At 36.1% G+C, this 17,169-nt stretch overlaps 1 protein-coding gene across 1 annotated transcript in view; it reads left to right on the plus strand.

Moving 5' to 3' along the window:
- The window catches only part of ca10a (carbonic anhydrase 10 (inactive)a), a 244,855-nt gene extending 228,593 nt beyond the window's left edge, over positions 1 to 16,262 (plus strand). Inside the window, exons 6-10 of the mRNA XM_088927261.1 lie at positions 6,291 to 6,386; positions 8,757 to 8,829; positions 11,633 to 11,787; positions 13,802 to 13,976; positions 15,498 to 16,262. Coding sequence (XP_088783387.1) covers positions 6,291 to 6,386; positions 8,757 to 8,829; positions 11,633 to 11,787; positions 13,802 to 13,976; positions 15,498 to 15,520 — 522 coding nt within the window. The 3' untranslated portion in view covers positions 15,521 to 16,262. The remainder of the gene's footprint in view (positions 1 to 6,290; positions 6,387 to 8,756; positions 8,830 to 11,632; positions 11,788 to 13,801; positions 13,977 to 15,497) is intronic.
- Positions 16,263 to 17,169: the final 907 nt, after the last annotated feature.

Consider the following 17,169-nt stretch of genomic DNA (forward strand, 5'->3'; position numbering starts at 1 on the left):
TAATGCACTAAATGTCAATTTCATTATTTTTTTATTTAATTGCATAGTTTCCTAAAAGGTACAGTCCACGAAGGCAATTTTCTGGGGCACAGGTTGTGTATTCAAAGCCTTGGCTCTGTCAGTAGCTGACTGTGAATAGGATTTCACTGTAACACTGGCTGAACTCTGCTAGGCTTGAGCCAGCCAGGGTATCTTCCATGTGCCATGCAACAGCGATTCTTGAAACTCCCCGGGTGGTGTGAGCTGACAGTGCTGTCAGTCGGAGTTCACAGCACTCTTCCGCCTGTTGCTGCCTCTCCTGTGAGACCCTGTGGAACTCACAGCCCATGAAGGGCTCTGAGAGGCTGGTGTGTCTGAGCAATGTGCACAGGCCCTCATTATCACCATGTGGTGCCAAGGTTGTAGTAGTACGTTGAGTTGATTAATCATCATTGATGCGAAATTTGAGGGTATTAAAATAGAAAAAAATAATGGCCTATTCCAATTAAAGAAAAAGAAGATGTGTTGGACCAGTAGGTCGTAATCACCTTACCCGAATCCAGTTGTAATGCCACAGACTTAGAACAGGTCAGCATACAGTGGTAACATATGTCATTCTGGCACTTCTTAGAATACCAAGCATATATTGCATTTAATCGCCCTCCTCCGAATCTGCTAAGGATAGACATCTGTTCATAGATTATTTCTGCTTATAAAAACCTCCACTTCCAAACACCTCTGTCAAATCCTGGCTAGCATATGTGACAGTTCAATGAACAGAATTGTCTGAATCTGTCTTTAAACATACCAGAAAGATAGAGGATTGAAGTCATGTTTCTGAATTTATGGATGCTGAAGGTGGTGTAAAAGCAGTGCTAACTACTGTGCATCAACAATTTCTCTCTGGTTATAATTTTTAACATTTTTTTGTTCGATATTTTTGCTGTCGTAATGTGAGCAGCATTTTAAAAACATAATGTAAAACAAAAAAATAAACATGTTTCTTTTATAGATCAGTCTTGAGTTTTTAATATCAATTCTAAGGTACACCAAAAAAAGTAGCTCATAGATGTTTCTTTGGGGGACAATGGTACAGTAGGTAACAGCAGTTGTATTTAGTTTTAGTTTTCCACATTGTGGTGGAATTTGGTACAACCGTTTATTGGGCTTTGTATTCTAACTCCTTTTACACACATTTGGTTGTAAGTATTCTTTTATGAAGACTAGTATACAACTCCACATAAGCTGCCAATTAAACAATTAATTAATTGCATACCATCAAAATAGACAGCTGTGACTTTTTGGTCTATAATATAGTACTTTCAGAACTTTATTTTTATAGCATTTTTATCAGTCCATCAATCCATCTTTTAACCACTTTATCCAGTTCAGGGTTGAAGGACAACCACAGCCTATCCTAGTAAGCAAGGGGCTCAAGGCAGGAGGCCACTCCATCTCAGGGCAGACATACAGTAGACACCAGCATACTCACATTCACACCAGAGCTAATTCTTCTAAAGCCAATTAACCTACCAGGCATTGGAATGAAGGAAGAAACCATGCACACACATGAAAACCTATAAAAAATCCATAAACCCATAAGTCCAAAATTGACGAAAACCCATGCAAACACAGGAAGAATATATAAAGTTTATGCAGATAGCACCTCAGCTATGGAACTGAACTCGTGGTTCTTGTGCTACGAGACAAGAATACTAACCATTGTGCCATTGTACCACCCCCCCCTGGCAATTTTATATGAAACCTAAAACTTTGCATACAAACATAAAAACTTTGCATTTAAAGCCCAGTGACCATTTAATACAGACCGTAATTTGCTATGTCTGGGGGTCCACTCCCCTAACTTAACTGTTATACAAGACCTCACCTCCCGGAGTGTCCTACCAGGACCACAAGTTTTTCTTTTCAGCTCCCAGTCAGTGATGGGAGAAAGTAATAGAGGCTGCGACTGCCAGGAAGCCATTTATCATCAATGTGCTCAAGGTTATTTCAACTAAAGAATACCACAAAATTTCACTTAATATATACCTCAGTGAGTTGTACAGAAAACATTGTGGTAATTACACGCAGTGTTATTAAAACCATCAAAAACAATGTATAGTATCATACATGGAGTTTATTTACTATGCTGTTTAACAGTTAAATTATTAGATACGGTACAAAAATATTGTATAATCTATGTAATTTAGGAAATCAAAATATTTTATATTTTTTTATACTTTTTATACTGAAATACTTTTATATATTTTTATATTTCCAATGAATTTATATGTAGAAAATAAATGTTTTCTTTTTGTTTTGTGGTGTATTTAAAAAGTTACTAACATAATTCAGTTCTGCTTTACTGGTGTTGGAAACTCAATGAATAATTTTGTTCCAGCTGTCTGTTCTCTGCTGCCAAGTTCTTCTGTTCAACCACTTAGACAGCAGTTTTAGATGAGGTCCAGAAACACATGCACACACAAGCATACATCAGTCTTATCCTGCTAATTTATAAGGCTCTGCCAGCGACTGCTATTTCTCATTGGTTATTAGTGCATAATCTTTTACAAAGTGGCACATTCCTAAGATAATGGCAAACATTTTCATAGACCATTAATTCATTTTTTAAAAGGTATACGCTGCATGGTACCTTACTTTAGCATCCACTGTTTATTATTTCTGAATTGTTCTGATTTATGTATTGTTTACCCTTTAAAGCTTTTTATATGGAAGTAAAAGTCAATGCTGAAAATCATGTGAATAGATAAAGGATTGCGCATTAAAATTGCTCATATTCATTTACCTCCATAACATTTTCTAGCAGCAGTTTCTTCAGAGCTTTAAAATCACAGAATATCACTGCCATGTCAATATCTTTTCATATTCCTAATGTGAAGTTCGATGTGAGCACTAACACTGTCGAATGGAGAACATCTGAGTATACTAGGTTACATTACATTTTGTAATTTGAATAATGCAACAAATTATGGCCTAGTTTTAAAACAGAAGAATCGTTGCAGAACACTTACAATGAGACTACTACCTTAGAATCTGGACTATTTAATATTGATTATCTTCATTTTCTATTGGAACTGTACTGCCCGAGTCTGTATACTGTACAGTATCTCTCTTCCCCTAACATTTTAGTGCTGAATCTATGAAGCCAGCAATGAATATTCCATTTTATAGACAAACTGAAAACCAAGCCCAGAGAGTGCAAAAATAAAATGTCTTGTATTCATTTTGAGGTATATAGATTTATCAGTGCATCTTAACACATTCACTTCAGGGCCAGGAATTCTCTGCAAGGTTATTGTTAATGTACCATCTGTGACTGGTATAACAGAAGACTTGCAATTGCATGAGGCCTTTCTGTATCTCTAATACTGTTCAAAATAAAAACTAAAATCAATAGAAAGAATAATGTTATCTTTTGACAAACACAAATATCTTTACAAATGCTAAATTTTATCAAAACATCATATAAGGCATTTGATTTTTGATTTTTCAGTAGGTGAGGGGGGATTAACTTAAAGCTTTCTTAAGCAAAAACAGTCCTTGGGCATACTTCTTAAAGATTTAAGAGAGCACAATTCCACCGAGGGTCTGAAGGCCTGCATACACAGAACTCTTTGAAGAAGAAAGTGATGTAGGAGAGGCACTTTCAGAAGTTAGTGAAGGATTCCTTTCCTAAAGGAAAGAAAGAATAACAATATATTTTATGAAGAGAGAATGGAGATGCTCATGTTAAGTTTTCAGAATGTTTTCTATTCATTTATGTTTTATTTTATCTTTATTTACTGGTTTCATTTTATACTCTATATATAGAGTATACTATATACTCTAGGCTATGGAAATTAGACAAACAGAGGAAGAAAATAAAACTGCCCCATGTTAGAACATTCATGTACTGTATGATACTGAGAGTTTTTGTATCCCTTGTCGTTTGATGTGATTGTTTTAAAAAACTTCATTTTTTATTTTATTTTGGCCTGAGCAATTTGTGGTTCCAATTTGATTTGTTTCCTTAAGCAAATTTGCAGGAGGTCCTGCAAAGCTTTGAACGTGAGTTCATCCTCATTGATATTTACTACAGTATATTTATTAGTCCTGATTTATGATACAACTAGTATCTTCTCTTTACTAAGTTCTTAGTTGGATGGCAGTCTTTGAGCGGTTTAGAATTCAATGTGAATGTGCTGCATTTGATCAAAACAATTGGAAAATTATTGCCACATATTCATGTCCAATGACTTCTAGTTTTTCTAGTTATTGAGTTATAAACTACAGTATTTGGCATGACTCACCTAGCTGAGGGAATAGAAGGCTTCACAGCCGAAATGTTGCATTCTTTTCTTCTCTTTTCAGGATGGAATAAACCTTTCCTTGTTCCTTGACTCAGTGAAATGGCAGTCTATCCAAGAGGATTATTGAGAGGATTGAGTTAGGGTGCTGCTGCAAGGGTGTAGATGGGATGGTAGTAGGGATATGAGAGGGGTACACGAAGGGAATTCCTGGGTGCTATGAGACTTTTATACATAGGCATGTGAAAATGTGCAAGACTAGGATTTAACAGAAGTTTATAATAGTTTATAGGAAACTAACAGTGCTATAAAGAGTTTCTCTTAAAAAAAAACAAGACAGTATAGTCAGCATTCAAATCTAGTTATTCAACACTATTTCATGACTATCAGGTGATCAATATTCTCTTCCCAACAAGTTCACTTAATAGGGAATTTTGTTACAGGGAAGGTAAAAAACAAAATATTTCTGATTTTTTTTAAGAAGTCTATTTTAGACTATAATAAAATAAAGCACATCACAAACTGATGACTAATGAACTGCTTACTTATCAGTTCTCAATGGTAAACAGACTCATTATTTTTTTACAAGACCTTTAGAACAGGCAAGCAATGAGTTTTTCTTTGCTCTCGCACACGCAATTCTGGCTGGCAGGGCTTGGAGAATGGCTTCGTTTCTCGCCTTGACATTTCTGCTCCATGTTTTTTTTATACTAGTTTGTTTGCCAAGGGGGTGAAAGAAAAGGGAACTTGGTGGTGTTTGATTTGAAAGGTCATAGTGAAGTCCCTGTAGGACCAATGAGAAGAACTGAGAGGGATCTGAGAAAAATAAGACATTAATAATATATCTCAGGCTTCGTTTTTTGTTTTTTTTTCCTTCCATAATTTCCCTTCACATTTGTCTCTGGGGTAAGGATATGTTTTGTGATGTGATTTTAAAAAAGACCATTGGAGTTGTTTTCTTTTATTACGCTTGGCTCTCTAATTAGCACTTCTTAATTAACTTCTTCGCTTTTGCATGTAACACTGACATTTCTCAATTATGAACACTCATTAATGAATGTAGTGTCTTGAGCCTTTTTTCCTATTGCAAAAGGCAGGACATTGGACTATTAAAACATGTCTTTCTGAATTAATTGCTTGTAAATGCCTTTGAACAAATGCCTGCGTTAGAAATTTCATTGGGAACAAGTAGGATCCTGTTGGACAGTACAGTTAACTTTTAAACATATAGGGAACAATAAAGAGCTAAAGACAAGGTACCTGTAGTCGGATCTGCTATGTCAATTCATGCACAGCCGGTAATGAGAGGTCATAGGCCACAAGGCAGAAAAATGTATCGTAAAACCTACAGGAGTCATATGAATAGGTGAGTCATCAAAGCTATTGTACTCATAGAGTGTCTAAGATAAATATTATCAAGAGAAAACCTTGGTCATAGAGCAGCTTAAATTATCAACCATACAGTGAGTCATTCAATCAGTCAGTCAATCACGGTTTATGGAAGTATCAGGCATCAATGTATATTGTATTTACGTAAATGTCCACCTTTTTTAATGGAGAAAATTAAATAAATACTGTTAGTCAGTTTATTGTTTATGGAGTCTTGAACCATCGAACCACTTTAATGATCTTTGTGTCAATATGTGCTTCATACCAAACTTAAAATGGAAGTTAAATCAACGAAAACCAAACTATCCAGAAAAGATGTCTCACAGGCATCCAATATGTATTTTATCATTATCATCAATGGTAAGCAATGTGAAATGGTAGTGATTTACAAAAACATGTACGTACAGGTATTTTCCATCTGTAGGATCTGCCTATATTAGTGCTGTGTGAATGGAGGTAACAGTTTGATGTACTTCATAAACAGAGCTCACTACTAGTATTTCTACAGTACTACTAGACAACATGATGTGGTATTTAATACTTTCACTGGTTGTACAGTAGTCTTTTGTACAGTAAGTATTTGTTCATTGACTGACATCTCATTTGTGTCTGCAGGTTCAACTTATACACTACAACCATGAGCTATATACAAACTACACAGAAGCAGCCAAAAGTCCAAATGGATTGGTGATAGTTTCTATATTTATGAAAGTAAGTACTCTGTTTTGCATAGTGTTAAGCTTAGTCTTCTTCTTATTCCTCAGCATGTGTAGGTAATGTACACCTACTGTGTGTGAATGTGCAGGAACAGAACAGATTAGATTTGACTTATTTTACTTCTAAGTGTAGTTTGGTTCTTGCAGAATCATATGTAATCCATACACCTACTGTATAACAGGAAGGCATCTAAGTCCCTACTGGTAGGGCAGAGTAATGTAGTTCATATTCCAGCTTCCTTTCACATGCAGTACAAGACAGTGAGCCAAGGAAGGAAGGCTAGTTGGAAAGTAGCCACCCAAACTTAATCTGAACATCTATGGGAGGAAAAAAGAGCACACTGTGGCACATCTATGCAGAAACAGGGAAAACATTAACATGCAAATTCCATACAGACAAGAGCCTAATCCTGGAACAGAACCAAAGCCCCAAAGCTGTGAGGCAGCAGTGCCCCAATACATTTCCTCTTGTTTTTTAAATATATTAAATGACTGTCCTACCCTAATGTGCTAGAATTGAGGTCCCCTGAATTACAGTATCAAAAACATTAAATTTATATGAACCTGTAGTTAAATTTCATGTTGAAAAGCAAAAATGCAATTTATCAGCTGTCATTTTGAGCCTTTTTTTAGGTGTTACCTGCCACCTAAAGAAGATTTGCTATTGCTTTCTACTTTTTAGCAGTCTGCATATACTGTATACTGTACAGTTATCTTCATTTGAACTTCCTGTGATTATATTTGGTCATCTAAAAGCTTAGGCAGAGTCGTGTTTACATACAGTAATTGTTGCACAGCAGAAAAACTGACATTTCCATTAATAGTCTTTCAAAGAATGTCAGTATCCCTTTCTGCTGAGAAAAAGTGTCTGCTGCACATTAGCCTTGGTTGTGCGCAGGTCAGGACTCTTCACCAATTCACAAAGAAAAAGATTACCCAAGTGACGATTATCGATGCAATTTCAACCATTAAAGCTGTAGAAGGCAATCTTACATCTGCGATAGTAGCAGAAATAAAAGGTCCAAAATGTTTTTATATATTGCCTTTAGCAAGCTCTGGATTCTGGATGTGTTTTGGCTGTGTAAATTTAACACTGAAAAGACCACTTTTTAGCTGTACTGGGACCCCACTTCTCACTGCTATATACTGTAGGCATTAATTTCTGAGGAAGGCCCATGACAACATTCTGTTATTTCAAATCAGCTTCTTATTCATGCTGAGGTGGATAATCTTAAAAAATAAAATTGAGCAGGACTCTCAGTTTTATTTTTCTAATATGTTTCTCTCTGCTCTGGGTTATCTGGTTTCCTCCCATAGTCCAAAGACATACTGACAGATTAATTAGCTTCTGGGAAAATTGGCCTTGATGTGAGTGTGTGTGTTTGTGTGTGCCCTGCAGTGGACTGGAGTCCCATCCAGGGTGCATCCTGCCTTGTGCCCAATGCTGGCCAGGATAGGATTCCCCGCAACTCTCAATTGGATAATGCAGTTAGAAAATTGATTTTTATCAATCCATCTTTGTCCATGCTTCCATCTATTTGTCTGCCTTTCCATCTTGAATAAATAAAGAATGAACCATGAACCTGAAGACAGAAGCGAAAACTGAGAGGAACTATATATCAGACCAAGAGCAGGAGATACTTTTTCATACAAATGTTGTAAGAATCTGGAACAAGCTATCCAGTCATTCTGTTGAAGATGATATCCTGGCTTCCTTAAAAACAATAGCCAGATTAATCACCAACTAGAAACTATATAAACTAGATGGGCCCAGTGGCCTTCACTCTTTTGTAACCATTCTCATGTTCTAAAGAATGCACTGAATGTAGAAAGCTGATATATAGCTAAAGAGAGGCTAGAAGCATGTTGGCAGGGTCATTATTTGTGAGAGGGTGTTTCATTAGAGTTTTATCTATGTCATTTCTGTTTAAAATTAATGGACAGAGATGTGATAGCATTGTTGTTTAGATCTTTGCCATATAATTAATAAGATATTTAGAAACTTATTCACATTTACAATATTGCAGTGAAAGAACACATATAGTTGCATTAACCTTCTTAAGGATTGAGTCCTGATCTTGTCATAAAAGACATAAAAGCTTTGTTTCAGTCTATGTACATCATGAAAATCAAATCTCAGTGCATTTCTAAGTGTTTACCTAATTTATACTTAAACTAAGCACAGCAATGTAATTAACCAACATTTTAGGCAATGTACCAAGTAAAATCGGCACCTTCAAATATATCAAATCCAATGGCATATACCTGCATTTATGAAACCATTTTGCATTGTTCACATACTCCAGTGGTGAAGGAGAAAGTTTATTTGGGTATTGTTCTTAATTTTGTTCCCCTCTTTCCCTAGATATCTGAATCCTCAAATCCATTTCTAAATCGAATGCTAAACAGAGATACCATCACAAGAATAACATACAAAAGTAAGTTTTCCTGCTGTGGGTTCAAAGAAATGGGAAGCAGTTGCAGAGCAGCTGTCTGGTAAATCTGTGTTTTTGAGGAAGAAGAACCTATGCATATGACTCCTGCCTAATCAACTATTAAATTACAAATGCCGTCCAAGTACCTGTTGCTTCCACATCCATGTGCAATGTCCTCTATTTGAAATATTGACTCTTCATGACTATGATACCTGTATTGCTCCACAATGTTTCTGTTTAGTGTTATTATTGATCTTCATCCATCCTTAAATAAAGAAGATGGGATCTACCTAAGGCTCTGTCACACTGGGCCTCATAGACCAGGTACTGCTAATTCATATTAGTGCAATACAATTAGCCAACTATGACCTACATTCCCCCTAATCAGTGGTCTGCTATTGGCTAATTTCCCCCACGGATGAGTGATCTAGAGATGGCCATGATAGCCTAGGCTCACTATGCCAAAATGACCCTACTGTTGCAAAGCATCTGTCAGGAAGACATTTTATCAACATTAGCTTCATTTGTCCTCCTTCCAAACCAAAGCCTAAGTCTTTATATGAGTAGTATGGGCTCTTGATGTGAGAAAGAAGAATTTGGTCTTTCTTAGCGAATGTTTCAGGGTACACCTGTATGCTCACATAATCTCTACTACTGTACATCAGTACAACTGTTAAAGCACTGCAGGGAGTTGACTAAGAACTGTGTATTCTGACTACTCATATTATGATTAGATACAAGTAGAGATTCATTCTACATTTAAACTGTAATTAGATAATTAGTTTTAATCACAAAATAAAAAAAACTAACTAGCCAGTATTTTTATAGTGACCCTGGCTGAGTTTTGTGGGAAACCATGACCAATTACCCAAATTGTTAGTCAGCCTCCTGTGTTAATAACCTTGTCGGAATACTCAAAAAGACAGCAAAGTGAGACGAGGAGAGTGCAGGTCACTTACTGCCAATTTCTCCATTTAGCCTTGCATCAGAATGGCACCTTTCAAATTAACTGACAATCAGGAGCTGTAAATTGAGGATACCAGTGGGGAGGGTTACCAGTTTGGACAGGTTAGGTTCCATTAAAGGAAAGAATAAAGTAATATTTTGCCTGGGCTTTTTGCATTTCTCTTTTCTTTACCCAAAAAAGTCAGACATTACAGATTCCAGTGGAGTGTTTTGATAATCCTGGCTTGGCATTGCCTTGGGACCTATTCTGGTGTGTGAAATTTGAGTAAAGAGGCTCATAATTGAATTAACAGGAAAAACTGAGTTGACCTCTCATTGCTGCAGTGGATTTCAGGCCTGTTGCCAGGAAATGGTAACTAGCCCAGCATGAGGCCTCTGCAGACAAGCCACATGAGAAATAAAGAGCTTCACTCCTGACAGCTGTCAGAACCCAGCCTTAGATGAGCTCCAAAACTCCCTTATCTAGGCGTGCTTAACGTTGTTAGCATAAAGTATATATGTATTTTTAAAACCCCTTCCAAAAGGAATTATTCATTTGCTAAAGCGATCAAAGGACATTTCCATCTGCATGCAATAGCAGATTATCCACTAGAAACATAATTTGGGGGCCATCCTTCTGTTGAGAATAATAAAATAAATTCACTTTTCCAAATAGAAATGAAAAATAACTAGGGTCCCATCTTTTTAGTGCTGCCCTGTCACTTGTAAATATTTAAATGTGAATACTGTTTATTGTGTTTTCTGTCTAAATGTGGGAGTACAAGTAATGATGTTCTTCCCAAACCAATAGTGAAATAGTTGGTCTCAGTTTGTTACCCACTGTCAACAAGGAAGCCAAATTACTACAGTCCCTCCTGGCGGTGTGAAGTGTAATAAGTAAAAAGACGATATATTAAAATGACAAAATGTATCTAGGGCTCATGTTTAATGAACAGGAGCGTAATTCATTTTGTATGTAATTGTCCATAGTACAAGAGGGACTGATATATTGGAAAGGAACAATGGTGTATGAAATTGACATTTTATACAAATTCATTTCATTATTTTTTAAAGGGGAACAAAGCGGACTGATTTTGTTACCTTGGATACATGGAATTTGTTTTCCATTTACAAGATTTAGCTACAAGAGATCAAAATAATTTGTTTTTAGGTCTCTTACAACCACGGTGTACAGCAGATAGACCTTTCCCTTTCAATAACATATTGTTATTATAATTCTGTAAATATAAAAAGCTTGAAAGAATAATTTTAGAACCACCCTTTGTTTTCACCATTTTGTCTTGAAAAGCATGTCCTTTTGAGCTAGCAACCTATAGGTTTTTAATAATCATCCCCAAGTTTAGGTTTTTAGTAAATGAGCTGGGAATTATTTGGGAATTATTTTTTTATTATAATGGATTTCCATTACCAATAACCTTGAAATGAACAAGTTAAAATATTTATTATTCTAATTGATATTTCATTAACTGATATGAAAATGATTAACTTTTCTCCGAGTCCTTGTTCTCGGATTTAAAACATTGACATTAGTCGCCATGAGCCTTTTTATATGCTCAGCTTTATATGCTTTTCCATTCTGACATTCAATTCCACAGCTCCTTTGTGCAACTACTGGAGCTTCTGTTAAATGTAAATTGATTTTCTTACTCTCCCTCTTTTTATAATTCACAAATTGAAAACGTGAGGGAAAGAATGCAGTGTGTATATCCCAGCTTTTTGGTTTTAAGGGACTTCAGTATTCCCACAGATTTTTCATTAGGATGTAATTAATATTCTCACAGCTAAAGTGAAGATTACATTATTATTCTGCCTTTCATTTACTATTCATTCTTTCTGGCAGATGATGCATATCTACTTCAAGGGTTAAACATAGAGGAGCTCTATCCTGAAACCTCTAGTTTTATTACCTATGATGGATCAATGACTATCCCTCCATGCTTTGAAACTGCGACATGGATTGTAATGAACAAGCCGGTGTATGTAACACGGATGCAGGTAATTCCTTTCATATTCCTTTAAACAGAAAAATTATATTCTCCCCAGGAATGAGAAAACTCCTCTGAACATTTAGCTGACAGTTTTTTTTTTGCAATTCCAATTCCAGTTTGAATGGCTCCAGGTACTGTATCCCAGCCTCATGCTTCAGTTTGGTCGCTTCACGAGCACAACTTGAATTTCTTGCTGTGTTTCTTTGTAGTGTAACCTGGTGTTAATGCACTTAAGAATTTTAAAAAATAAACCATTAACAGTAAAAAAAAAACAAAAGTGTAATGATACCTGCTGTCGCCTCAAGGGGATGAATGCAAACTGTATTTTACTGTATACTGGAGATCTCACAATTTTCAATTTCAAACAAATAACAATGACAGATGAAAACTTGCACACACAGAGTTTGCATGTTTGGAGTCCTATAGGCGATCATCAATACCACCCACAAATAGTGTTTACAATGGTGACATTTTTCCAATGCCCCCTGTAGTCAAAATCACCAACCATCATGCATTGGAGCAATCTGTTCTTCCTCCCCTTCAGGGTTTCATTCAGGCATCTGCAGAGCCACTAATGAGTTATCACTGTCCTGAATGACATGGCTCCTTGACAATATTTCACCTCAAAGCCACATGGTTAACAAAAAAGTTGTGCTAAAAACAATTGTGGGGATCAGCAGATTAAATTAAACAAATCATTCTGACATTACCCCCCACCCTCCCCATTCCCAACTCGTGTTTTAATTCTCTTCTTTCTACATTAGAAATTCTACATTAGCATCTCATACTAGGTACTCGGGGTGATAGAGGCACTTAGCTTTCCTGGTGGTATGTCTGTTATAAGGAAAGTGTTCACCAGAAATGCTAAGGTTTGTCAAATTAGTGGGTTGTCTTCTAGCTTTAACAGTGAATCCTATCAGTTTTAACTATATATAAAGTAAGTTAGAAACTGGATTTGAACCAACATCTCAGGTACAGTACATGTCCAAGCATCCAGTACACACCAAAGCAGTTCTTCTGACAACTCAGGGGAGTTAACACTGCAGATCCTAAGAGCCCTGTTAGACTTGCCCCCTGTAAAAATCACAGGATTCAAATGCATTTTCAAACACTGTTCTAGTAGTTGTAAGTTGCATTTAACTATGTTCTTTAGAAAAAGACTTTCCAAAAACAACCCACAACAATCATCCATTCAACTCGGTCAAACTCAGCTGTTCATGATCTTCAAAACTCACTTCTTAAGGATGAGAAGACCAGGTGAAACAGGGTGGTCTGACAGAGGTGAATGACAGTGATCATTGTGTGTGAAAGTACATTTGAAATCTTCAGTTGTAGGCATCACCCTATTATATCTAAGTCACAGCATCTATTTAACAGGTGCCGTCACTTGCCATTATCGAATTGCCTTCTTCACCACACAAACTAAAAAGCTCCACAGTTCAAACAGATACCAAGCACACTGTGCCTCACGATCAGTCCCCTGAGGTGGGGAATCTAAATAAACTTAACAAGCCATGTCGGTGAAGTCACATGTATGAGGCCCTTTACACACAACATTATGTGAGTCTTGTTACAATATGCGGATAGTACACAGAATCTGCATTCAGAAAGGCATTTACTTAAGATGTCTTAGGAGGGCCTTCTGACTTTATAAAATGCATCAATCGAATATCATTGCAGGGCTACTTCTGTATACATATTCATATGCCAAAAACTAATAGCTTTATTAAATGAAGACTGCCTCTTTTTGTGTATGTTTGTTAAGCCTAGAAAACAATTAAAGACAATTAAATGTGCACCCCTCAGTACCAATACACTCAATACCATACAGCCAGTGTATCTCTCAGGTCATTTTCATTGTCATGCGAACCAAAAGGAGGCACTCTACCCCCTGGACCAGGGATTCTAAACCTTTACCCCAGTGTGGTGACTACTACTATTAGTATCTCAAAAATAACCCTTTCTGGACCAGAGATGAACACTTATTCTGGTGTATTTTCTCCCTACCTGTGTACACCCAGATGCATTCTTTACGGCTGCTAAGTCAGAACCAGCCATCGCAGATATTTCTAAGCATGAGCGACAATGTGAGGCCACCACAGCCCCTGAATAACCGCTGTATTCGCACCAACATCAACTTCAGCGTGCAAGGAAAGGACTGCCCCAACAATAGAGCACAAAAGCTGCAGTATCGAGGTTAGTGTCTTCCTCTGTTGCCCAGCATGTCATCTTCAGAGCTGTCTGCAGAGGTCCTGGAAAAACAGGGTACTGCAGTTTTGTGCACTTACTTGTCTGAACCACTGTACTGTATATTCTGTGTGTATAAAAAGACACCTTTCCTACACCATACTGTTCATACACTTCTTTTCTCCAGCCATTTGCAATAAATAATATTTATATACATAAATAAAGGACCACAAAGAAATTAAATGAAAACCTTCTCCAAGGTTAAATTTTGGTTTGGGCATAACTTTCCCTCATAGCAGGGTTTCAGATTACTTGTGATTGCCTTCTAATCATTTGTACTCTCATTCGCGTGACAGAACAAATCACTGTAAGCTGGCAAATTAAACTCTGCTTTTAATTTTCTTTTCTATAAATCAGAAAGGGAGCCTTATCCCTACCAAATTAGTCTATTTCATAATACTACTTTACATTTGTCTGTGGAACCAATTAATATTCCCATACATATCATTATTATTGTATTCCCTTTTGTGTCAGCAATTGTTATTATTGCTGTTGCCGTTGTGAATTTGGAATAGTCACAGTTATTCATCCTATATATAACCCTGTTACCATGGGGTGCAGAGCTTATTGCTTTTCCTCCAGAGCGTGTGCTGCCATAGCCATCCAAAATCTGTCACATTCCAAGTCCCAAAGTGTGTACAGTAGAGTGAACGCCGATGATGGGAAGGAGGTGGGTCTAACTAAAAGCACTGCCAGCTCACAGACACACTGAATATAACGAATATACAGTAAAGGGCATTTCACAGATGCATGATGAAGTAAGATTTCGTGGTCAACTCAGATTCCCCCTACACCTAACAGTTTTTCAGCAGTTGCATAACCCAGACTGAACCAAAGCGTTCTGAACAAACAGCTTTCTAGGTTAAGAGACTCCCTCTTAACCTTATATTATTTACATATTATTTATGTAAATATACAGCAGAATCTTATCATCCTTTTAGTATATGAATACATTTCTCCACAATGTGGTCCTTTTGACTGTTTGATCTATTATATCTCTTGAGCCGCTGCAGAAAATGCGACAAGTTTATTCAAAAATATAAATATATAACAGATGTCAAGAGATAACTCCTGTTTCTTCCAAGATCTTTAGTGCTGTTGACTGGCTAATTGATAAAGTTCTCAAGTTTTGTGCACTGGTTGCTTAGATGCAGATTTATACCTATTATTTTTTATACCTATATCTATATAATTTCAATTATATTGTTTGTTTTATTACACTGTAAAATACTTAAAATACAAAAACAGATGGTTTTCCATCGCTTCTTATTAATCTTTAGGCCATTTTATAAATAATGTTTAAAAATAATAACAAATTATTTGCAGAATGCTGTGTTCAAAACACATACAGTTAATATGTATTTGACAGCATAAATTCAAGCAAGACACTAGTGTTTTGAATTTGTAAAATAAAGTTCTGTTGTTCAGAGAATGTACTAATCATATATTTTGCTGTGTTTTGTCTTTCAGTGAATGAATGGCTTCTCAAATAGAAACTATAGAAAGTACATTAGTATCCGTATTAACAAAAAAGGAAAAACTTCGTATCACAAGACTGCATCTATCACTTCTTCGATGGACTTCGTAACATTGTACAGAAAGAAAAGCAGATAAATGTGACTTTTGCACACTTAGCAAAGAGACCTTAATTTCATACTTCGACAACATTTGAACACGAACTACTGAAATACAAATATATCTATTAAACTTTTGATACCTAATGTTTTGGAGAGAACAGAAAAATATTTAAAAAATAAAAACAGCAAAAAAACAGATGGAGCTTTTATTTCATTGCCTCATCGTCAGTGGGGAAAAAAGAAAGACTTTTTAGCCTTTGTACATATGGACACCTTGCTACATATATCTCAGAACAACATAACTGTGAAGTTTTGTTCCAGGAGCCATGTGATGCTTTGAGAGCTCATTATTACATTCTTGTCATTGAACTGAAGGCATGCAGACCATGAGGATGTGGGAGCAACCATAAGTCTACTTATTCAAGTTTTTTTTAGAAAAAGGATAATGTCTGCGTGAGTGTTTGGCCTTGTAAATATTATTACTACCGCTGAAAAAAAAAAGTAAAAAAGAGAAGAGTTAAGTATTTTCCGCTTGGTGCACTTTGAATTCTGGAGACATAATGAGCTGATGCCTTTTTTTCTGTTTAATTGTTTACAATGGTCATACACTGTGTTTGGTTAATGTCAACAGCCCAATAAATGTGTTTGGAAAGTAAAATTAGTAACTATGCCTGAATATCTCTTTAAAGTATTGATGTTTTTTTTTCTCCCATTGTAAATGTTATCTTTTTTTTACTTATTTTCACTGTGGAGCTGCACTGATACTTTTGAAAGGGCGAAAGTGTCACTTTTCTAGTTAGATTTGTAGAAGAAATGTATTTGATGAAGAACTGATTTGGATCGAAATGGCTTAATGGTTTCTGTAGATGACTGGGAACAATTAATGCCTTGTGCGTAGTACTGAAGTTATCATTGACAAATGCATGTTAATTAGAGTCAACTACCCTGAAAATATCCTGTCAGAACATTTTCCTTTCTGCAGAAGCCCTTGCATTGATTCTTCATTTCCTAATGTCTCTTTTAATTGTTTATCAAATTAACTGAGGATGTTTTGAGTGTTATTGATATATATATTACCGTGTTTGTATTCCATGGTAAATATCTGCAAAAAAAAACTGCGAAAAAGCAGCACCTTTCAAGAATGAGTCAACTGGTTAATTTCTGATTATTCCAAGTCCCCATTTTCCAGCATCTTTCTAGTCTGAACCTCTATATCATTAGAAAACAATGGTTGTACCAGTTTGAAATATGAAGAGCATCAGCATCAAAATGTTAAATAACAATAACAAACATTCTATTAAGTTTTATCTGGGTTGGCCTGCTCTGTTTAAATTCATGCAAAAAATTGTACCAGCCCATTTGCAAATTAGTAGATATACCATTCTTTAATTACTTGTACCGTGTGCAAGATTGTTTTTAAACACACGTTTCAACTTGTGGATTTTACCTCATGTTTTACTCTGTTTATTCCACCATGGTTTCTGAAAAATTCTAGAATGTTACACAGAACAGGCCTTGTGAATGAGCCATGTTTTAGTGTATATACTGTACATTAACATTTATAT

This window comes from Atractosteus spatula, chromosome 11 (genome assembly GCF_055471065.1).
Source record: "Atractosteus spatula isolate fAtrSpa1 chromosome 11, fAtrSpa1.hap1, whole genome shotgun sequence".
Lineage (NCBI taxonomy): Eukaryota > Metazoa > Chordata > Actinopteri > Semionotiformes > Lepisosteidae > Atractosteus > Atractosteus spatula.